General features: G+C 46.6%; 1 protein-coding gene across 2 annotated transcripts in view; it reads left to right on the forward strand.

Moving 5' to 3' along the window:
- trrap (transformation/transcription domain-associated protein) overlaps nucleotides 1-22,187 on the forward strand; it is a 53,707-nt gene that overhangs the window by 11,279 nt on the left and 20,241 nt on the right. Inside the window, exons 25-56 of one of the 2 annotated variants that reach the window (XM_086138588.1) lie at nucleotides 307-504; nucleotides 662-922; nucleotides 1,009-1,170; nucleotides 1,414-1,510; nucleotides 1,832-1,953; nucleotides 2,885-3,055; nucleotides 3,452-3,520; nucleotides 4,472-4,492; nucleotides 4,985-5,104; nucleotides 5,466-5,585; nucleotides 5,827-5,991; nucleotides 6,069-6,250; nucleotides 6,641-6,839; nucleotides 9,884-10,012; nucleotides 10,719-10,985; nucleotides 11,096-11,302; nucleotides 12,722-12,880; nucleotides 12,964-13,098; nucleotides 13,464-13,574; nucleotides 14,046-14,192; nucleotides 15,933-16,146; nucleotides 16,249-16,377; nucleotides 16,814-16,963; nucleotides 17,074-17,273; nucleotides 17,368-17,489; nucleotides 18,639-18,852; nucleotides 19,023-19,202; nucleotides 19,374-19,520; nucleotides 19,650-19,769; nucleotides 21,155-21,442; nucleotides 21,526-21,663; nucleotides 21,774-21,886. In XM_086138588.1, the coding sequence (XP_085994714.1) occupies nucleotides 307-504; nucleotides 662-922; nucleotides 1,009-1,170; nucleotides 1,414-1,510; nucleotides 1,832-1,953; nucleotides 2,885-3,055; nucleotides 3,452-3,520; nucleotides 4,472-4,492; nucleotides 4,985-5,104; nucleotides 5,466-5,585; nucleotides 5,827-5,991; nucleotides 6,069-6,250; nucleotides 6,641-6,839; nucleotides 9,884-10,012; nucleotides 10,719-10,985; nucleotides 11,096-11,302; nucleotides 12,722-12,880; nucleotides 12,964-13,098; nucleotides 13,464-13,574; nucleotides 14,046-14,192; nucleotides 15,933-16,146; nucleotides 16,249-16,377; nucleotides 16,814-16,963; nucleotides 17,074-17,273; nucleotides 17,368-17,489; nucleotides 18,639-18,852; nucleotides 19,023-19,202; nucleotides 19,374-19,520; nucleotides 19,650-19,769; nucleotides 21,155-21,442; nucleotides 21,526-21,663; nucleotides 21,774-21,886 (5,057 nt within the window). The remainder of the gene's footprint in view (nucleotides 1-306; nucleotides 505-661; nucleotides 923-1,008; nucleotides 1,171-1,413; nucleotides 1,511-1,831; nucleotides 1,954-2,884; nucleotides 3,056-3,451; nucleotides 3,521-4,471; nucleotides 4,493-4,984; nucleotides 5,105-5,465; nucleotides 5,586-5,826; nucleotides 5,992-6,068; nucleotides 6,251-6,640; nucleotides 6,840-9,883; nucleotides 10,013-10,718; nucleotides 10,986-11,095; nucleotides 11,303-12,721; nucleotides 12,881-12,963; nucleotides 13,099-13,463; nucleotides 13,575-14,045; nucleotides 14,193-15,932; nucleotides 16,147-16,248; nucleotides 16,378-16,813; nucleotides 16,964-17,073; nucleotides 17,274-17,367; nucleotides 17,490-18,638; nucleotides 18,853-19,022; nucleotides 19,203-19,373; nucleotides 19,521-19,649; nucleotides 19,770-21,154; nucleotides 21,443-21,525; nucleotides 21,664-21,773; nucleotides 21,887-22,187) is intronic. The other variant, XM_086138589.1, reaches the window with a different exon arrangement.

A 22,187-nucleotide genomic window follows, 5' to 3' on the forward strand; every position in this document is an offset into this window, starting at 1 on the left:
TTTACAATATTGCCGTCATAATGAAACGTCATAAAAATAGCTTGATAGAGGGTAAGAAAAAGTCAGAAAATATAGTGACTAAATCGCTAATTTGGCAACACTGACTGCCTTGAAGACGAGTTCCTCCTCTGGTGCCAGCCATTGTTTTTTAAGGAGTTCACGACGAAGTGCTTTGATCTGTAGAAGACACCCCCCCAAAAAAAATCAATTAAAAAGAAATCGTTACGACAAATGAATCCTTCAGCCATAATTACATTTCTTCAGATAGATGATTTGTTCATGCTTGACTTGTGTTTTCATTTGCAGGCGTGTCAGCTTCCCTTGTTCTCTTACATTGTGGAGCGTCTGTGTGCCTGCTGCTACGAGCAGGCATGGTATGCCAAGCTCGGGGGGGTGGTGTCCATCAAGTTCCTGATGGAAAGGTTGCCTCTCATTTGGGTTCTCCAAAACCAGCTCACTTTTCTCAAGGCCCTGCTGTTTGTTATGATGGACCTCACAGGAGAGGTGAGATTAAATATTTTGCCCAGAGGGGATAAACGAATGTGTTGATTTCCCAGTGTGCCCCCCCCCCCCCCCGCCCCCCCGGTTTAGTACATATGTCGAGCAAGTAGTAGCAGTGGCTTCTGAATTGCTTCAACTTTCTGAATTGGCCTTTACTCAGGTGTCAAATGGAGCTGTCGCCATGGCAAAGACAACCCTGGAGCAGTTGCTGGTGCGCTGCGCCACTCCACTGAAGGATGAAGAAAAAACAGAAGACCTCCTAACCGCCCAAGACAAATCTTTCCACATGGTAACACATGACCTCGTTCGAGAGGTCACCTCCCCCAACTCCACTGTCAGAAAGCAGGCCATGCATTCCCTTCAAGTGCTGGCCCAGGTCACCGGCAAGAGTGTCACTGTCATCATGGAGCCACACAAAGAGGTCAAACGTTTGGGATCGACATGTTGTTTATCAGCTCGAGAACGAAATCCCGACTAAACTTCGACATGTTTGAATCGATTGATCAGGTTTTGCAAGATATGGTTCCCCCCAAGAAACATCTTCTGCGCCACCAACCCGCAAATGCCCAAATTGGCCTGATGGAAGGCAACACCTTCTGCACCACCCTGCAGCCCCGCCTCTTCACGATGGACCTCAATGTCATGGAGCACAAGGTCTTCTATACAGAGGTAAGCATTTTGCAAGATGCGGCACTATATCTTTCTTATTTTTATTTGTAACCTTGTATGCAATCCCAATCCTGGAAAAAATACATTTTTACAGGTCATACAATATATAACCTGTTTGTGTGTGTGTGTTTTTTTTTTTCATTTAAAGGCCAGCCCTATTTTCCCTCACCTTACTTTTGCCCCACATTTGCGTGCTTCTCAACCAAAGGAAGTCTGACACCTTTTTGCCGTTCTGTCTAACAGCTGCTGAACTTGTGCGAGGCGGATGATGCTGCGCTGATGAAGCTGCCGTGTTACAAGAGCCTCCCTTCTCTAGTGCCCCTGCGCATCGCCGCTCTCAGTGAGTCGCATCATATTGAAGGGGTGTCCTTGTAGGCGTTGAAGCAGTAAGTCGTCGAGTCAACTTGGCTCCGCGTCTACGTTTCAAGTCAACGAATCGCTACACGCGTTTTTGGCGCGTCGTCTGCCAACTGGCCAATTTACAATCGACTGGCCTATCAGCTGCCGTGGCTGGACGATAGCGCTTTGTGGAGCAGTGAAATGTCTTGCCAAGGCAATCAGATGTTGGTGAATGAGAATAGTGGTTAGCATTGCTAGCGTGCCATTTTTTCTTTTTTTAAATAATTGTATGAATATCTCCATTTGTCTGCTGTCTTCTTAGATGCATTGGCTGCCTGCAACTACTTACCGCAATCCAGGGAGAAGATCATCGCCGCCCTCTTCAAGGCACTCAACTCCACCAACAGTGAGCTTCAGGAAGCAGGAGAGGCATGCATGAGGAAGGTCAGTACTTTTTTTTTTCTTCTCAGCCTCATTTGTCAGGATCGTATGTTTTAGTTATTTTAGTGTCTCAAACCTACTGAATATAAATCTACTGAATATAAATCTCCTTTTAAGTAAAAACCTCACGGACAATATTGCTCCAAACTGAAATTCAACATTGCCCTCAAGCTGCGAGGCGCACTCATGTTTTTTTAATGCATAGAATTTTTTTTTTTTTAAGTATGTTTGCCTTCATCTCAGTGGTTCTTTTTTGCTTCTCCCACATTTCTTTGGCTGCCTTACTCATGTCATTTTCAATTGCAGAGATCATTCATTAATCCATCTGAACTTTCCATGCATTATCAGACTAAGCTAACCAGCCAAGGCCCCTATTTATCAAATGAATCCATACCATGAAGACCCCAATCCATTCACCCTAGATGCTCTTTGTCCCCTTTCTCCTTCAATTTCCGTGCCCTTCATTTTCTGTCTCGACCGCCATCACTCTTCATCCTATGATTCTGCCCTCCCCCTCCCTCACACAGACACGGACTCTTTCATCTCTGCCCTGATAGCACTAATGAGCATTGCTGTGGCCCGATCAATACAGGATGGATGTTTGTTCTCTCCACCGAGAGGAAAATGAATGTGGCTTCTCCCATGCATCTTTCTCTTATGTGTGTGTGTGCTTGTTTACAATCCGGGTCCGGCCCACATCTGAGTGACCTTTCGTCTCCCAACAGTTTGCGGTTTACAGTGTGCATTTAGAAATTGGCCATGTTAGAGAACGTGGCAAGGCGAGGAGATCCGATGTTAAAGAGAGAGGATTTGTAGAAGGGACGTCACATAATATGATTGCTAGTTTTGCCCACAGAGCCGTACAATGCGCACATTATATATAATCCTGAAACATGTTGACATGAGATATTCCGCCCTCTGTTTTCTTTTCCAGTTCCTGGAGGGCGCTACCATTGAGGTGGACCAGATCCACACTCACATGCGGCCCCTGCTTATGATGCTGGGTGACTACCGCAGCCTTACGCTGAATGTGGTCAACCGTTTGACCTCTGTCACACGCCTCTTCCCTAACTCTTTCAATGACAAGTTTTGTGATCAAATGATGGTAAGACATGTTTCTTCCCTTTTTAAATCAACATTTATAGACCCGTGTAGACTCGATGGCTGTTTTTAATCTGCGGCTCGAAAACACGTTTTCCTACTTTTATCCTTAAAAAAAAAATTGTGTATCTGTTTCTTACGGTGTATTTTTATTCTCTTCATTTCTTGTTATTCTTATCTCTTAAACACTGCTGCGTCCTGTGTGTTGCTGTCACATCTGAATTTCCCATCTGGGTGTCCTTAAAGGATTAACTTATCATCTTATTGTGCCGCGAAAGTATGGATTGATGTTTTGTTCCTTTTTATTGAGCAAAATGGTGTGCATCCATGCATGCGTGTCTTTGTGCTCGCCTACCTCGCCTCAGTTCTGTTTTATTTTTATTTTTCCTCGTCTCATCAGCAACACCTGCGGAAGTGGATGGAGGTGGTGGTAATAACACACAAGGGAGGCCAGCGCAGCGACGGCAGTGTGAGTATACATGCTCGAGATAAATCCCCCCGTGCGCACACGTTAAAAGCGCTGCAAAAATTCTGCAGACGCGAGGCTTCGATATACCGCTCACGTGTCGACGTAGCTCAGCTGAGATTTAGTTTGAATCCAGCGCGGAAGCGGCAAGTCAATACAGCCGTCACATGATCCGTGTAAAGCTAACAGGAAATGGCACAAAGCCTAAGTCGCATAGAGTCAACACATCCTGTGCGTGGCCTCTTCCCAGATGGGTTGTGAGTGACCATATTACAATCAATGATTAATTAGGCGCTAGGCTGGCGGTGGTCGGCACAGCGCTGCGTCTCCTCATTATCTTCCTGACAGATAACCTTGCAAAGAAAAGGTGAGAGTCTAACGTGGAGAAAAATAAAAAAAAACAGTCGCCTCTCTTGGGGAAGTAAAACCATTTCAACCTTTCATTTCATGAGAGTTGCGACTTCCCCCATCTCGAAACGCTTTGCATAATGACATGCAAAGTAGCCCCCTTTTTTTTCTTATTCTCAACCTGACTCCTTGTCATATGCCAGTTGACCGTGAGGTGAAGACGCAGTCGAGCCAGGGGTCATGTGGTCAATTAGCCAAGTCTGATAACGACAACAACAGGATGATGAAGGGTGGCGCCAAACCGAGGGAGAAAAAAAAAAAAGCCATACGGAAAGAGTCTGTCCGATTGACTTTTTGTCTTGCAGGAATGGTATCTTCATTTGTGCCCGTGTATCTCCAAATGCGATTGGTGTAGTTTGCGTGCTCCCCTGACGCAAAGTTGTTCTCAAGGTCGCACATAGAGGTCGTCGCTGCCTACCCATTCATTTCACTATCATCTTGTCTCATCTGCTCACCTTCCATGGCAGACGACATGTCAGCCACACTCAAATGCACACACACGCTACTCTGCTGACTCTGATCACTGTCTCCCATTCTGGTATACAGCCGGCATTGGAGGGCTTTGAGGTGAGATGTGACCCTGGTATTGCGCCCTCTGTTGGTGACGTTTTGACACTTACTTGAGCCAGTGTTGTGATAGTGGTGCTGGTGAAGTTGCCCTTTGGTTTTGTGTCCATGTGTTTGTGATTGTCTGCAGACACTGTCATGTCAGCCCTTCTCACATTTTGATCTTTTTGGAAGCCTCGAATTCCCGACAGACAACTGCACTTCCCCAAAGATGCCGACGACAGTTCAATTTCATCCCCAAATAGTGGTTTTAAAGAATAAATACACGTCATGTCTTGAAAATGTGTGTCTGCTATGGCTTTGTAAATCAGTAACCCGTGGAGTGTCTTTCCCTGTTGGTTATTTTACTAATTGACACAGAATGCATTTTTCATTTGACTAAAATTCTCGTTTTTCACAAATTCCGTCCCGCGCCGGCATTTACCCGAGACTTTGATTTACACCCCTTTGTCTTCTTTTGTCTCTCTCTCTGCCTGGTTTTTGTTTTTGTAGGAGATGAAGATCTGTTCTGCCATCATCAACCTTTTCCACCTGATCCCCGCCGCACCTCAGACTCTCGTCAAACCTCTGCTGGAGGTGGTCATGAAGACCGAGAGGGCCATGCTCATTGAAGTAAGACGCACCCAGAAACAAGACACTATGAGGGCAGAAGTTTTGGGACGTACCTCTTAATCCAAATAATTACTCAGTCGGGGAACCATGATGTTGGTTTTCATACTTGATTCTAAACTTTCGGCCATCTAGATGATGGTTGGGCTAACTTTTGATCCCAAGAGTGATGTTTACAACGCACAGATGGGCCAAATCCTTTGTAGGTGATGATGCAGATAAATTTTTTTATTAATTTAGGTGTATGTAAAATACTGTATTTTACTCTATTCATTCATTCTCATGTGAACTCAATATTTATTCGAATACTTTTTTTCCCCCTGTTTCTTCCCATCACTCCATCTATTTTCTTTTTACCATGCAGGCTGGCAGTCCATTCAGGGAGCCTTTGATCAAGTTCCTGACTCGCCACCCTTCTCAGACAGTGGAGCTGTTCATGATGGAGGCGACTCTTAATGACCCTCAGTGGAGCCGCATGTTCATGGTCAGACATTGGGCGCGTTAAGCGGTTGCCCCTTTGGTGCGCTTTCAGGCACATTTGGCTTTTTAGCTTCCCCACTAATGGGTCATAATGAAAGAAGGCATTGGGCTTCCCGATTCGTAGTCTTCCATTTAGCGGAAAACCAACCGATGCATACTTTTTTTTTTTCTTTCCAAGTCTTTCAATGTTTGGCTACAAACGTACCTTTGTTTTAGTTGGACAATGTTTCTGTGTTCGTCTGCAGAGTTTTTTGAAACACAAAGATGCCAAGCCACTAAGAGACGTCCTGGCCTCCAATCCCAACCGCTTTGTCACCTTGCTGGTTCCCGCTGGCACGGCCGCCACTGTCCGCCCTGGATCTCCATCCACGACCACAGCCAGATTGGACCTCCAGTTTCAAGCTATTAAGGTACACGTGATTTTTATGACCGCCTCGAGAGTAATGAAATGCACGCTTCACCTTTTTCCGTCACCGCGTCTACGTAGATCATCAGTATCATTGTGAAGAACGATGAAGGCTGGCTCGCAGGGCAGCACTCGCTGGTGAATCAGCTGAGGCGCGTGTGGGTCAGCGAGGCTTTTCAAGAGAGACATCGTAAAGACAACATGGCCGCCACCAACTGGAAGGAGCCGAAGCTGCTCGCTTACTGTCTTCTGAGCTACTGCAAGTATGTATTTTGACTTTTCATTGCAACTGCCCGGTTATGACAGAGGTGGGCAAACCTTAGTGCTTGAGGTGCTAGCTTTGATTTTCTGCCTGACAGCGACGAAATGTTCGTGTTTTAAATGTATGATTTACAATAAAAGAACAAGTTCTATCATGAGATAAAGAATTAATTGAGCAGTTTTAGGAGAAATGAATGCCACAAATACAGGACTATGGGTAATGTAAATGCTCAGTGCGCTGAATTAAAGAAAAGAACAGGCTGTGTGTGGTCCATACTTTGCTCCCCACCCCTCCTATTGTTAGCGTGTCGTGCCCAAGTCACATTGTTAGCCAAAGCGGACTTAACTACACCGGTGCGCTGAACTTCATGACCTTGTCTCCCATCCAAAAGGCGCAACTACTCCGAGATAGAGTTGCTGTTCCAGTTGCTGCGGGCCTTCACGGGTCGCTTCTTGTGCAACATGACCTTCCTGAAGGAGTACATGGAGGAGGAAATTCCCAGGAACTACTCCATCGTCCAGAAGCGCGCCCTGTTCTTCCGCTTTGTCGAATTCAATGACCCGCACTTCAACGACGAGCTCAAAGCAAAGGTATGCTGATTTTGCAAGTCATTGATGAATGTCAACACGCAGAGAGCTGAGCGTTTCCCTGCGCTTCTGACATTTAGGCGTTAACCGCCCATCAGAATTGACACGCAAATGGTGGCTGTCAACTCCACTGTGCCATATTTAACATTAACGCAGCAGCACACCACTTAAACAGCAAAAATCGACCCATTAATGCTTTTCATCACAAAATTTCCTCACAAAATTCCCGATAAAAACATGACCCTTAGTGATTGAAATGCCTGACTTCCGTCGGGCTGAGTTCTGTACTGTACTTGCTTTCGCTTCGTCCTTTCTCAACATCGTTAATAATGGATTGTAAACACAGGTGGCGCATTGCCTTTTGTTCGAGGGGAAAAAAAACGATTTGACTAATAATTTGGTCGGCTTTGGCTTGATCCATGTGAACAATGCTTCATAAATTATCAGCGAGTTTGTCACCTCAGCTCACTTTGTTCCAGCCACGCACATGGCGTGAGCATCGGGGACTTAGTTTGTCTTTTTTTTTTTTTCCCCCCCGCGCAAAAAGTGTTCTGACGCAGTCACAAAGGTCATGTATTTTTAATTCTGCTTTCAGACACAGAGCGGCACCAGAGATGAATGCCTGTGTACTCTTTACCTGTTAGGCCGCTGCAAGCATTAGAATCATTCTGGCTGCTTTTTAATCGGGCACACACAGTGTGAGCAGCCGTAACCAGCAGCGGTTCTGGCAGAGAGTAGCTACTGCTTTGCTCTGAAGTCAGGTCAGTGGGGAAGGCTTTTAACCTGGCACGCTAAAGTCAAATGACTGTTTGGCAAACATAGATCTGTACATATACCACAGATGGGTAATTGCACCCGAACTCCCTTTCCGGTGATCATGCCGCTGCTCATTTCAAATTGTTTATCTGATTCGAGTTTTGTCACTGACTTTGCAACCCTAGCAATTCGTAAATGGTCCTCCCAGTGGAGATCCGCTGTCGTTCTCCTCAGTATCCTCCTGGTTATCGGGTTTGAGGGCTAAAGAAGGCTCCCGGCACTTTGAATACTTTGCACAGGTTTTCGTCAATGATCAAAAGAACGGGAGCAGTTCTGACATCATTTGACGTTTTCATGATTGCCGTGACGGAGTGTGTGTGTTGTTTTTAGTGCTGCATCATGAATATTTGACTTGGTAACAAAACAAAAAAGAAAAAGAAAAATGGAATCGCGCAGAAGGAAAAAAAAGACGATGACAATGAATCATGTGCGATGCACAGACTGAGCTCTTGCGACTCCACTTAGGGTTAATATGTTTTTTGCCGCGCAGACCATAAAGACATGTTTTTAAACTCCCAAATTCGGGGGGTTATAATTCACGCAGACATGCAAACAAAAGCGAGCATGAGCTTGATGAAGCATATTGTTTCAACAGTACGCTGCGGTGCGGTTTTGTTCCTGAACATCCCGCGCACGCGTTGTTTGACTATGTCTCGCCATTTTGTGCTGTAATTACTCTTGCTTCGCTGCACTTCCTCTTTACTGTCAATTTTGTTTTTCATTCTTGGATGTGCGCCGAGTAAAAAAAAAAAAGGTTTGCATCGTTTGGAGCCCTGCCTGGTATTTTCAGTTATTGGAGGTGAGTCTGGAAGGCGCCACCGGTCGCTATAAAACAGGGTTCACTGTAAAATATTATTTTCAGATGGCATTGGTAAAAGTGGATCTGGACTGATTGCGCCAAGCTATATGTGTGCTTATATGCGTGGAGTCGCCTGAAGTATCACTTTATCAAATTATCCATCCATTTTCCGAACCGCTTGATCCTCACTAGGGTCGCGGGGGGTGCTGGAGCCTATCCCAGCCGTCTTCGGGCAGTAGGCGGGGGACACCCTGAATCAGTTGCCAGCCAATCGCAGGGCACGCAGAGACGAACAACCATCCACGCCCACACTCACACCTCGGGACAATTTAGAGCGTCCAATCAACCTGCCATGCGTGTTTTTGGAATGTGGGAGGAAACCGGAGCACCCGGAGAAAACCCACGCAGGCCCGGGGAGAACATGCAAACTCCACACAGGGAGGCCGGAGCTGGAATCGAACCCGGTACCTCTGCACTGTGAAGCCGACGTGCTAACCACTGGACTACTGGGCCGCCCTTATCAAATTATGTCACAAAAAAAAAAAAGAAAAAAAACAATGTGGACAGATGAGGCTGCAGATCCGACCGGTACGTGGCGCATGTTCTCGGGGTCTTTGTTCCGGGCCGCGTGTGGTGCGTCTGCATTTGTACCCGTCACGCTTTGGCTTTTACGCCGTGCCGAATGCGTGCGAGTAATGACCGGGGGGGGGGGGGGAGCATATGCTGCCGCGATCGTTCTTCACCGAGCGTCGCCCCCTTCCTCCCCGATGATGGATTGAATAGGAGGTCTCATTAGCAGATAGCAGCTTCTTTAAATAAAGACAGTCATTAGCTTCATTGTGAGCGCGATCTTCTGCGTTTCGCAGGCTAATCAAGCCCGTGCCTCCTCCGTTGGCTTATTCTGGCAACCATCCCTGCAGATTTCAGCGCTTCGCCACAATTTTGTTGTTTGGCAAGTTTGATGTTTTTCATGCCTCGCAGCCAGAGAGTGATCTTTTCAAGAGGTCTGGCAAGATTAAATTGGAGGTCTCACACGTTCCTTCTTTTTACCACGAGTTTTGTGAAGCAGTAATTGCTGTTGCTGTATTTAATCAAGGGAACATCGAGAGGAAAAAGGAGGGCTTGGCCGCCAGATTAGTTAAATGTCGTGTCTTTTATTACTTTTACTGGTCACAATTGCCTCACCTCACACATCTATCCATACGCCTTATTTCCCCAGCTAATTAATGATCGTAGTCTGTAACGTTCCTTCATCTCAGATACTTAAAGTAGATTAGTGCCTTAGAGAGCTCAAATTGTGCACATTTTCTTCTCCAATTCATTCTCAGTGATTTAGCTCTGCCTCCCTTCTCGGTGATTTGTGAAAACCCGATTTTGGGTCCTTGAGGCTAATTTATTTTTCTGTTTTTTTTTTTGTTTTCTTTACCGAAAGGTTCTGCAGCACATCCTCAATCCAGCCTTCCTATACAGCTTTGAGAAGGGCGAAGGAGAGCAGCTCCTCGGTCCGCCCAATCCCGAAGGGGACAATCCGGAAAGCATTACCAGCGTCTTCATCACCAAGGTACGTGTGCACGGAGATGACCCCATGCATTGATTTTCTTCACATCCACAGTTTTTCTACCACCCCGCCCAAACTCCCGTACTCAGCACACTTGCTCTCCCACTTGCTCATTATTTAACAGCTTTGTATCTTCTGATTTCATTACTGGATACATCTCCACACCCCCAACCCCCATGACCTGTCTCTTCACACATCCATACCGCCTCAGCATCCACCACCCATTCCATATTCCTGTCACTCTGCTTTTTCCTTGAACATCTCCGCCGCATTTCATGTGTCTCCCCTTTTTCAGCCTCTTCCACCTGTCTTTGATTGTCTTCGCTTCCCCCAGTGATCCCACTGGTCCTCTTTCATTTATCATACCCAAACTCGAATTCCTGGTGTAAATGTCACAATGTGACCATGTTAAAGGTCAGAGTATTTTTTTTGTGTGCAGTGGTACATTCCATTGATGACTAACAGGCCTTATTTTGGCCTGCTCATGGTTTTTCTTTGGAGATTTAAAAGTAATTTCCCCTGACAGCCCTTTGGGCCGCTCTCATCTGACAGCCTCAGATACCGACGAGTGTTGGAGCCGAAATGCAATCACAGTAAATTAATATTTGGATAAAAGGTTGATTTCCGTTTATTCTGATGAAGAGGGGCAACCGGTGTTTTATTAAGGAGGGAAGATTTCATACGGGTTTGAATTCCATGTGTCTCTCAGGTTCTAGATCCAGAGAAGCAGGCTGACCTGCTGGACTCTCTGCGAATATGCTTGCTGCAGTTCTCCACCCTGTTGGTGGAGCATGCGCCCCACCACATTCACGACAACAACAAATCTCGCAACAGCAAGCTGCGGCGCCTGATGACTTTCGCCTGGCCATGCCTGTTGCCGAAGGCCTGCGTCGACCCTGCCTGTAAATACAGCGGGCACCTCCTTTTGGCCCACATCATTGCAAAATTTGCCATCCACAAGAAGATTGTTCTCCAGGTAAGGAGGAGGCGAAATGAAGCCTTGCATTACTGCAACGCAGCGTGATGTTGTGAGAGAGACGAAGGCTGAGCGTACGTTAGCGGAATGAAAATGCGTTGCTACTTTAGGTCTTCCACAGCCTTTTGAAGGCCCACACCATGGAAGCCCGTGCCATTGTCCGCCAGGCAATGGCCATCCTCACTCCAGCTGTGCCAGCCCGCATGGAAGACGGCCACCAAATGCTCACCCACTGGACGCGCAAAATCATCGTGGAGGAAGGCCACACCGTACCGCAGCTGGTCCACATACTGCACCTGATTGTGCAGCACTTCCGGGTGAGTAGATGCGAAAGGAACACATGCACTTGCAGCTGTCATCTCATCACCTTACATGGAATCGTACATGGAACATTTACCGGTTCCATGTACGATTTCTAATGCGAGCACTTGATAAAGGGAGATTTGGCGGTTGTTTGTCAGCATGTAAATCACATCATTATCACACTTTGAAAACCCCACTCTAACCCCCCCCCCCCCCCCCCCAAATTGATGGAAGTTATTGACAGTGGCCACGCGAATGGGACTCTGCTCCCTAGCGGCAACTGTCTTCTGTCTGTAATCGCCTTAAAGCAGATACATTCAGAAGCGTGACCCGTGAAATAACACCAGCCCAAAAGGATCATTGACCCGAGCGCCGCTCTTAAAACTTGATCGACACTTGATGCCTCCTCATTTGATGCTCCTGGCTTTGCCACTTCATGGGGACTGAGTGTCTCTCTGCACAGAATCGACATTTTTCCCCGATTTTCTCTATCTTCCTGACAGGTTGCTCTCATTGGGCCAGATGACTAATCTAATGTAATCACATCAGCATAATTGCACTGAGTGGAGGGCGGGGGGGGGGATAATGACAGGCAGATGAGAGACTTTTGAGTATGTGCACATGTGATGGACAGGGCTTAGCCTCTCTGTCATTAAGAGGCGTTGAAGTCCTGCTCCATCGACTATAATTACCCTCAAAGTGAGAAGCTTGAATATTCTTTGTCGCGAGCAGCAGCCCCCTGATAGACATCTCATCTCTCGCTCTTTTGTCTGCATGCTTGAGAGTCCCCAGTTTGCCTTCTGAGGAAGCGAAGTGAACCTCCAGCGTGATGCTTTAGTGTTCGGTGTCACATCCTTGAAACTAAGTGGGATGTGACTTCTGGCGCGTTGGCGCAATGGTTGTGCAACCCGTATATAGCTCGGTGTGGGTTATACTTCTAGTTTTCCCCTCCAGCATATACGAGAAAATATTTTGGTTTACTCAAGACTTCTAAAAAAAACTGATTTATACATGGAGGAACATTTTGAAACTAACAACTTTTGTGTATTCACTCCAGTGTACTCACCGGTAACGAGCGCCGATGCCTCTCGTACTTTGATATATGAAATTTCATTGAACACAATGACAAAAAAATAGCTTTCTTTCTGAAGCAGATAATGATTTGCCAATGTGTTAAGATGCCATAAATTTCACCAACAACTGCTGAGGAGGATTTACTCTGTCAGATTTTGTCTGCCCTAAGTATCGGTTGCTGGTATCGGAACACATATTGATGGCTGTATTTATAGGCATGAAAACTGTTTTTTTTTTTAAGACAGGAATCTGCAAAATATATTTTCCAATCTTAATTTTGGAAATTCCTTTTTTTATTCACTTTTTTTACAATAGCTTTCCAATGCGACCGAAATTTTCCAACCTTTTTGCCTGCACAGGTATACTACCCTGTGCGCCACCACCTGGTGCAGCACATGATCAGCGCAATGCAGCGTCTGGGCTTCACCCCCACCGTGACCATCGAGCATCGGAAACTGGCTGTTGACCTGGCTGAGGTGGTCATCAAGTGGGAGTTGCAAAGGATTAAAGACCAATTGGTGTGTGCATGCACAGCTGGAAAAACGTGTACAGCGTGAGTCCCAGAATTACGTATCTATCCTTCTTGTTCGGGTCCTGCCAGCCCGATTCCGACGCAGAAGGTGGGTCCAGTGGTGAAGGGACGAGCGGTGCTGTGAAAGGAGGACTCTCTGCAGATGGCGGCACTCCCGGACAGGATGCGAAAAGATTCCGTATAGCATCAGGAACGGCCTCTACTGTGAGCTAATTTACATTCTATTACTTGTTGTTGCCACTTCCAAAATTAGCAATCATTTCAAACTGTGCAACGGGTTGCCCTTGAGCTGTATTGTTTAGAAAAATGATTGCGGAACAGTTTGATCAAACGGCATCTCGACAAGACAAAACTTGCCAGGAGGTGACAGCGTTTGTTTTCTCTCCTTTTGATTTTTGCAGTCTCAATCGCAGCTATTGTTATCATTCTAAATTGTCAAAACTGTCGTGAGATGCACCGAGGGCAATTTCTTTCACGTAAACAACATCATTTTCAACGTCTCTTATTTCTCTCCCTGTTCAGTCATCCTGTGCGAAAACACAACTGTTATGATTGTTGTTTGTTTTTAGGTGTTTGGTCGCAGTCAGTCCATGCCCGGCACCGAAACGATGCTCGGCAAGCCTGTTGACAAACAACATACAGATACTGTCGTCAATTTCCTCATCCGGATTGCATGCCAGGTAACACCTCCAACACATAGAGTGATAATAGAGATGCTTGTATTTTCTCTCCCGGTTTCTAACCAACGCACTGTACTAAATTCATTTTTTCCCTTTGTTTAATCACAGCATGGTGAACCTAAATCAAACCCATCAGGGGGGGGGGGGGGATGTCAGGGATAACGATCGAGCACGAGTACACGAGACTCGAGAGCTGGTGGGGTTTTTCATTGTCAACAGTCGGCCTTGAACCGGCATGCTTGAATGATCGCTTTCCATTGCCGGGTGGCGACGATACCCCTGTCATACTCCTTGTCACATGAATGAAATGCTGCCTAATAGCGGCGTTCTTCCTTCTCGAGTCTCTCCTTGACCCGTGTGATTTCTCTCCTCCCCGGGTCGCCGCAGCGATGTCGGAAAATGGCTACTCTTTGTCAATGATGATGATAAAGTGTCCTAACTCTTCTTACACCCTCTTCTCCTCCCGCGTAGGTAAATGACAGCACGAACGTGGCCGGGTCCCCCGGGGAGCTGCTCTCTCGCCGCTGCGTTAGTCTGATGAAGACAGCCCTCAGACCTGACATGTGGCCTCGCGCCGAGCTCAAGCTGCAGTGGTTTGACAGGCTGCTCATGACTGTGGTGAGAAGGCATCTGCTGTATCTTGCCAATTACTCGATTGGATTGTCAGCCAGTTAGGAACCGTTTCGAGCGTGACTGTTAGCTTCCATGACTTTGACTGTCCCATACTGCGAAGTGTTGCTTGGTGGAAACGTGGCTTTAGACCACACTATTCTTGCGAAAAGATTTGCAACACTGGCACGGTTGGAGTCTTGGGGCCAAGGCCCAAAAATTGTAATTTAAATTCGGTTGCCAGTTGTCAAGCATGAAATCATTTAGACTCACAATTGTCATTGTTGTAGAAAACGAATGAACTTTGTGTCCTTTAGCATTATCTTAACTATCGTAAATTATATTCCTAATTGTATTCATATTTTATTAAGAGTCCAATTCCTAATACGACTTGAGCGGAAAAAGTTGAAACTCCGTATAAGTGTGAGTATCTGATTAAAAACATTGCGCTCAAGTGATCGTCTTCCCCGCTGCAGCAGGTTGCTTCTTCCCGAAGGACTGCAAAAGTTTCCTCGTCACAACTGTCTCGGTGCTTACGCAAATGCCCGAGTGCTTCGTTATCAGTTTTACATGAAGTGAGGCGCCTACTGCCATAATGACAAAATAATACCAGCGGTGAGATAACGCAAGTCAGTCCGGGTTGCCCTGTGACTTGTTTTTCAACTCCCCGCTCTCTTCATCTTCAGCTCTCCGTCCTTGCCGGCTATATCGCTGGCCTGTGCCGCCCCTGCATCTTCCCTCACCCTTTTTCTTCTCGGGTCCCTCGTCACGAGCTTCTCCCGTCATCACCTCAGCCTCTGTTTTCACTTTGTCTCCCTTATCTGTCGCTCGCCTCTGTCTGTGCTCATCTCGCTGGTCTGATTCGCAGCGGCAGACAAGACAAGGTTATCACCGTACCGCAGCATTATCCGATATTTTCTTTGTGCTCCTGCGGGGATCATCGCATCAGTTGCGCCCGCGCTCTCTCTCTCCACCTGTGCATGTTCCATACCTGCCTAGCACCCGGTCCAGATTACATGCGAATGGTGTGAAAAATAAAGGTCTATGTAGGTCTTATTCAGACAATACACAGATTTTCGTCTCTTGGGGGCGTGTGCTCGACATGTCCGTCAGGTTAATGAGCAATGCCTCTCCATCAGATTAGCTTCCTTATCTCATTGTATTGTCATGTCCGTGATGGTGGAACGGGAAGAAGGTAATGTGAGAGAGCGCCGAGAAGAGCCACGTACACGATTCCGAGCGTGCGTATTCCCTGCGCGCATGTCGAAAGATACACTTGTTTGTAGTCATACGGTGCAAAAAAATCAATACCGCTCCTGATATCTACCCGAAGCCTTATCACCGGGGGTCACCTTGTTCATTAGTCCAGATTAGTGCCATGGATCTGTCTCCGATTATCCTCTTGGCCTTGTCATCTTTGTACATCTTGATTACAATTTAGACCAAATTAGGCCCGTCTATGTGCCATTGATCTTTGGTTTACTGCAAATCACAGCGGCTTGTTTCTTTTCCCTGAGTTGATACCTCTGCGCGCACGGCATTGATTTTGGAGTTGTCTCGAGTTTGCATTTAAGGGGATAATTAGTGATACTGATGGACAAAAGTACTGGGACACCTGCCCTCCGAGTGGGAATAATAGTCTGTAATAAAAGTGAATGTCCTCTACACCAAACTTAAAAAATAAAAAAGTGCTGTCTCTTTATTTTAGTCCATTTGTTGGACTTCTGAACATTCACTCCGTTCTTTCAGGAGCAGCCAGCTCAGGCGAACATCTCCAACATCTGCACCGGATTGGAGATTCTCTGTTTCTTGCTGAGTGTGCTGCAATCACCCGCTATCCTGGCCCACTTCAAGCCCCTCCAGAGAGGCATTGCCGCCTGTATGACATGCGGCAACACCAAAGTGCTGCGTGCTGTTCACTCTCTCCTCTCGCGCCTTATGAGCATCTTTCCCACCGAACCCAGTGAGCCCACCAACACGCGCGGTTCTAAATTCTCTCTCTGAGCAAACGCGCGGCTTCAGCTTGAACGTCGAGAGTGAAACGTCGCGCCTCATCCCATTCCAGGCACATCCAACGTGGCGTCCAAGTATGAGGAGCTGGAGTGTTTGTATGCAGCCGTAGGCAAGGTCATCTACGAGGGACTTACCAACTATGAAAAAGCCACGAGTAACACTAACCCTACACAGCTCTTCGGTAAGACAGACTCTCCCTGACATTTCTTGTGGATATATACACAGAGATTTAATCCCCCCCCATTTGGGAAAGGTTGTTCCCTGAAATATAACTGCACTGTCATCCCTCCCTGCGTGAACATTGTTTTTCACCACCCAGAAGTGAAAATCCCAGCATATTGAATCAATAGCACTTCACATTCTCATTTTATTTGTGCTAGCTTTCTGAATGCAGAGGGTAAAAAGTGAGCTACGTGTCACGTTTCCCCAAACAGGCGGTTGTGGTCAATAAAAAGCCTTTGGTCTCTTCATGTCCCTTCCTCTGTGACACTATGGAGCCGTTATGTTGCCATTAAAAAAAAAAAAAAAGCAGGCCGAGACCAATAATGAACATGTGCTCGTGTGTCTTTTGTCTGTATTGTAATTCACCCTGCTCGGTTTCGTCGCTTGTCTTGCAGGCACACTGATGATTCTCAAATCAGCCTGCAGTTACAACGCGAGTTACATCGATCGCCTCATCTCGGTGTTTATGCGCTCGCTGCAGAAGATGGTGCGCGAACACCTGAGCCCCCAGCAGGCCAACCCAACAGTCACGGAGACCAGCACCGGTAAACAATTGCGCAGGAATCGGCGATGCAAGCCTCAACAAGCTTCATCGGTGTGGCGATATCCTCTCAAGACTTGTCTCGGGGAACGCTAAACGCTCGTGTTGTCACAGTGACGAGCGAGCTGGTCATGCTGAGCCTCGACCTGGTGAAGACGCGACTCTCCGTCATGAGCATGGAGATGAGGAAGAACTTCATTCAGGTTATTCTGACCTCACTGATCGAGAAGTCGCCCGACCCCAAAATCCTCCGCGCTGTCGTAAAGATCGTGGAAGAGTGGGTGAAAAATAATTCTCCCATGGCCGCCAATCAGGTGAGTTAAGATGAGGCAATTCCGTCCGTATGTACAAATAACAGAGCCAAAAAGCATGGAGACGACGAAGCCACCCTCTTCGTCCTCCTCCTAGATGCCCAATATTCGTGAGAAGTCCATCCTGTTGGTAAAGATGATGACCTACATCGAGAAGCGTTTCCCCGATGAACTCGAGTTAAACGCCCAGTTCCTGGACCTCGTTAATTACGTCTACAGGTAATTGCTGCTACTCATCATATAGCCAAGTGGCCGCGCCGCAGCCGCTCATGTGCCCTTGCGTCCGTCTCAACATCAGGGATGATGAAATGACGAAAATGACACCGGATTTGACAAGCGAATGTTCAGAGAAGGCGGGGTGGGACTTAAAATAAACGCACGAGTAACCATACCGTTGGATGAACTAATTAAAGTACGAATCATTGAGGCAGATGTCCGTGGAAGTGCATCTAGGAGATGATGTAACTGGCAAGTTATGAAAAAGATATTTCCCAGTGTCTTTGACGCAGTGTCACCGTCACAGCCCCCCGCCGTCTTACGGCAAGCCAGCGAGCAGTTGGGAAGTTCGGAGGTCGAGACTATCCTGTCGACGGCAATTCATCAAACCCTGATTCCCTTTTGGCCGTGACTTACGCGCGTTAGCGCTTTTAATCAGGCAAATGCATCCCGTATCCCTCCGTGCCATCTGCTCTTCGTGTCGGGAGATTTAAAATGAGTAGTAAATCCCTGATTGACAGCGAGTAATGATATTGGAATAATGAAGCAGCCGTCCCAGAACAATGTATGATCAAGCCAGTGGTGCCAATAGCGGCGTTGTCCAGCTGTTGTAGCCTTGTCTTTTTTTTTTTTTTTGTTCCTTTAAATCTCACATTCTTTTCTCTCTCTCTCACTCTCACTGTATTGTGAATCATACCTAAGAGAGCCTGTCAGTGCAGCAAAATTATGTCTGAATTTTGACTTTTTTTTTTTTTAAGTTAGACTTAGTCTCAACCAAATTATTGACCAACCATTTTTAGCTTTCACGGAATAGAATAGGGCAAAATGCGGTGTGATTTTCAAGCTGACCCACTCTTTCAATGCAGCATCAGGAGGTCAGGTGCAAATGGCACCATGAGGAGGAGGCACAGGCAAAATGAAAGATGACAGAGAGTGCAGAATATTTCCGCTCTTGTAAACATTGTTGAAATGAAAGAAATAGTATTGCAAAAAAAAAAAAAGAAAATTTGGCGGTTGTGAATGATCTGAAGCATTTGTTCAGTTTATTCAGAAGCTCCCAAATTGCATTGGAGCCAGTCACAAAAAAATGGATCGTTGGATGTTTTGCCAACTCACAAGCTCTTCAGTAAACATTTGGTTCCTCTCATCCAGGGACGAAACTCTGTCAGGGAGTGACATCACGTCAAAGTTGGAGCCAGCTTTTCTCTCCGGACTTCGCTGCACTCAGCCGCTGATCCGAGCAAAGTTCTTTGAGGTTTTTGATGCCTCCATGAAACGGCGAGTCTATGAGAGGCTCCTCTACATCTGTTGTTCTCAGAACTGGGAGGCCATGGGGAACCATTTCTGGATCAAGCAGTGTATCGAGGTACGCTCTATTTTTGGCAGTATGCTGAGCCAACAATTACAAAGTGTTATGGACTCGCATCACAACATATTTTTGACTTTTTTTTTTTTTTTCCTGTGTGTCAGCTCGCAAGGTTTCTGCCAAATCCTCACGCCGATCTTAACGCCTACGGCTTTGTATTTGCTTATTAGCTGCTTCTGGCGGTGTGTGAACGCAACACCATCATCGGCACCAGCTGCCAGGGATCGATGCTTCCGTCTATCACAAACGTCATCAACCTGGCTGACAGCCACGATCGTGCCGCGTTCGCCATGGCGACGCATGTCAAGCAGGAACCGCGCGAGAGGGAGACGAGCGAGACCAAGGAGGAGGTAGGGTGCGAGCACACAACCACGTTATGACACTGTCTCACACCTATTAGCACATTATCCCATTAGCCGTGTGCAACATACTCTCATCGTTGTCCTTCACACATTCACGTCACACCTTCTCTCTCACGCTTGAGTGTGAAGTGAATGGCATTTCCTTTTCCTCTCCGGTAGGATGTCGAGATCGACATAGAATTAGCCCCAGGTGACCAAACCGCTCTTCCGAAGACAAAGGACCAGGCTGAGAGAGATGCGGGCAACCAACTGCACATGCTTACGAATCGCCACGATAAGTTCCTCGACTCTCTGCGAGAGGTCAAGGTAACGACCTCCCGGAATCGCCCCACCAAGCAATTGAAATGCAACCACCTGGTGGAATTGGGAAGCAATTATGCTTTTGATCTAAGACAAATATTTATATCCTGCCATTTGAACCCTGGCCTTTGCTAGACCGGGGCGCTGCTGAATGCTCTTGTCCAGCTGTGTCACATCGCCACCCCTCTGGCGGAGAGATCCTGGGTGCAGCTCTTTCCTCGTCTTTGGAAGATTCTCTCTGACAGGCAGCAGCATGTGAGTATATTCCCGTGAGGTCAGAACCGGCATGTGCGGGACGTGGAAGACATGCATATTGATGAAACGCAAACTGTCTGGAAGGACCACAACCGCAGAGGACATTCACGCCACATGCAAAACACTTGACATGGTCACGCAAATATGACCTTCATCTTTGCCATCTCAACACACATGATTGTGCTTAATGAGGCTGGATTCATTTCTGCGAAATATGGAAATGAGCAGCTGAGGAAGGAAAGCTCAAATGAGCTGAACTAATAACCAAATGAATATGGAGTATTTTGAGAGGGGTTGAAAGGCCTTGATTTGAAGTGATTGAGCGCCTCAGTTTCAGAGACGCAGTCATTAGAATTGTAATGATTTTCTTTTCGTGACAGACTTCCAAGGCGCAGGCGGGCGACGCGTGTTTATTCCGATGGCCGCGGTGACTTCTTAGCACGTGACACCATCACGTCTCACGGGGGGGGGAAGCGAGAGCTCTTGATCTTTGCATATAGCCGCAATTTCTGAAGAAGGAATTTACTGATCAATTGGTCTTCCTGATTGCTAGTTTAATTAATGTGGCCGTCAAGGCATTAAATATTCAATGCTATCAATAGGCGGTGCAAATTATATTCGGCAGCGATGCATCATTTATTTGCGAGTGCCAGCATGCGCGCGATGTGTGCGCGCGTGTGTGAGTCATCATCTTTGCTGAAGGTGTTTTGATTGTTCGCTTAAAATTGGAAATCCCATTTGCGCATATCAAATAATCAATCAGTCAAATAATTAACAAGAAGTGTTTTGTGTGTTTTGAAAAACATTTGATTAAAGTAAAACACTTTTTTTTATCACGAAGATGTAATGGCCTCATCAAGTATCGGTACGCTGAATCGTTGAGTGCTCAAATGTTCGTATTTTGACTCGGCATGGGGGGAAAAAAAACATCAGTGCATTCCGATATTTTTCATGTTTAAAGTTTCATTGCAGATGCATTGGATAGGCTTGCCATGACCATAATTTTGGAGCCCATCACTGATGAGCGAGTTCAAAGAAAAAACTCTTTCCTACCTATTTAACTCATTCACTCCCAAAGACGTTTTTAAACGTCTTTTCAGACTTGGTCTAGAATTGGCTGGTACTGAATGAGTTAAGCAACCTGTTTATTAACTTACAGTCGACCTCTGCCCTTTGCAGATTAGGACTGGCTCAACCAACAAATAGCCAAAAATCTGCGTGCAATTGATGCCCGTTGTAATGCGCCGAGGAAAAAAAATCACGACAATCCACCCCCCCCCCCCTGCATATTTTGCACCCACCAAATCATTTTATACGTGCACCGTCATGCTTTTCCTGAATGCTGTCTTAGACCTCTCCTCAAGTCAACGCGCTTTCCTCCGCAGGCATTATCTGGAGAAATGAGTCCTTTCCTGTGCAGTGGCAGCCACCAAGCCCAGAGAGATTGTCAGCCCAGCGCCTTGAACTGCTTCGTCGAAGCCATGTCTCAGTGTGTGCCCCCCATCCCCATGCGTCCCTGCGTGCTCAAATACTTGGGCAAGACGCACAACCTGTGGCTACGATCCACTCTTATGCTGGAGCAGCAGGCCTTTGAAAAGGGCCTCAGTCTCCACTCGAAACCCAAGCAAAGTGCAGAGGTCTACGAGCAGGAGAGTATCACACCACCTCAACAGGTGACATGTTTTGATCCTCATTTGCAGCGTAGTATTTGAGCGTCTTCTGAAATATCTGCATTTTTTATTTTATTTTTTCAAAGGAGATTTTGGACTCCCTAGCAGAGCTGTACTCGCTGCTCCAAGAGGAGGACATGTGGGCGGGCTTGTGGCAGAAGCGATGCAAGTTCCCCGAAACTGCCACGGCAATCGCCTACGAGCAGCACGGCTTCTTTGAACAGGTGAGATGAAGGGAGGGTGTTGTCATTATTATTATTTTTTTTTTGTCCAACTTCCTGATTAAATCACATGAAAGGCCCTTCTTGCCAATTAAACACCAGTCTGTCCGTAGGCCCAGGAAAGCTATGAGAAAGCGATGGAGAAGGCTCGAAAAGAGCACGAGAGGAGTAATGTGTCCCCGGCCATATTCCCCGAGTACCAGCTTTGGGAAGACCACTGGATACGGTAACTCATTTATTTCCAATCATGTGATGTTCTTTCCCCAAAGTGCAGTCAAGATAGTGCAGAAGGAGATATTCTCTGTCCCATTCAAGTATTAGCATGTCCGATTATTGTTTTTAGGGTAGTCACTCATGAAAAAACTTTTTATTTTCGTAGAATTTCCAGAGGTGCGGCATGTATACTGACGGTGGGGAAATGTCCAATTTTATGACCTGTTTCAATGAAACGGCATCATGAAAATAGCTGGAGACAGTCTAGTTCCCCCCCACATTGAACCGAATGATTGATTCTCCTCGACTTTTTT

Source organism: Hippocampus guttulatus, chromosome 19, assembly GCF_054856545.1.
Source record: "Hippocampus guttulatus isolate MCC_2025c chromosome 19, RoL_Hgut_1.0, whole genome shotgun sequence".
Taxonomy (NCBI): Eukaryota; Metazoa; Chordata; class Actinopteri; order Syngnathiformes; family Syngnathidae; genus Hippocampus; species Hippocampus guttulatus.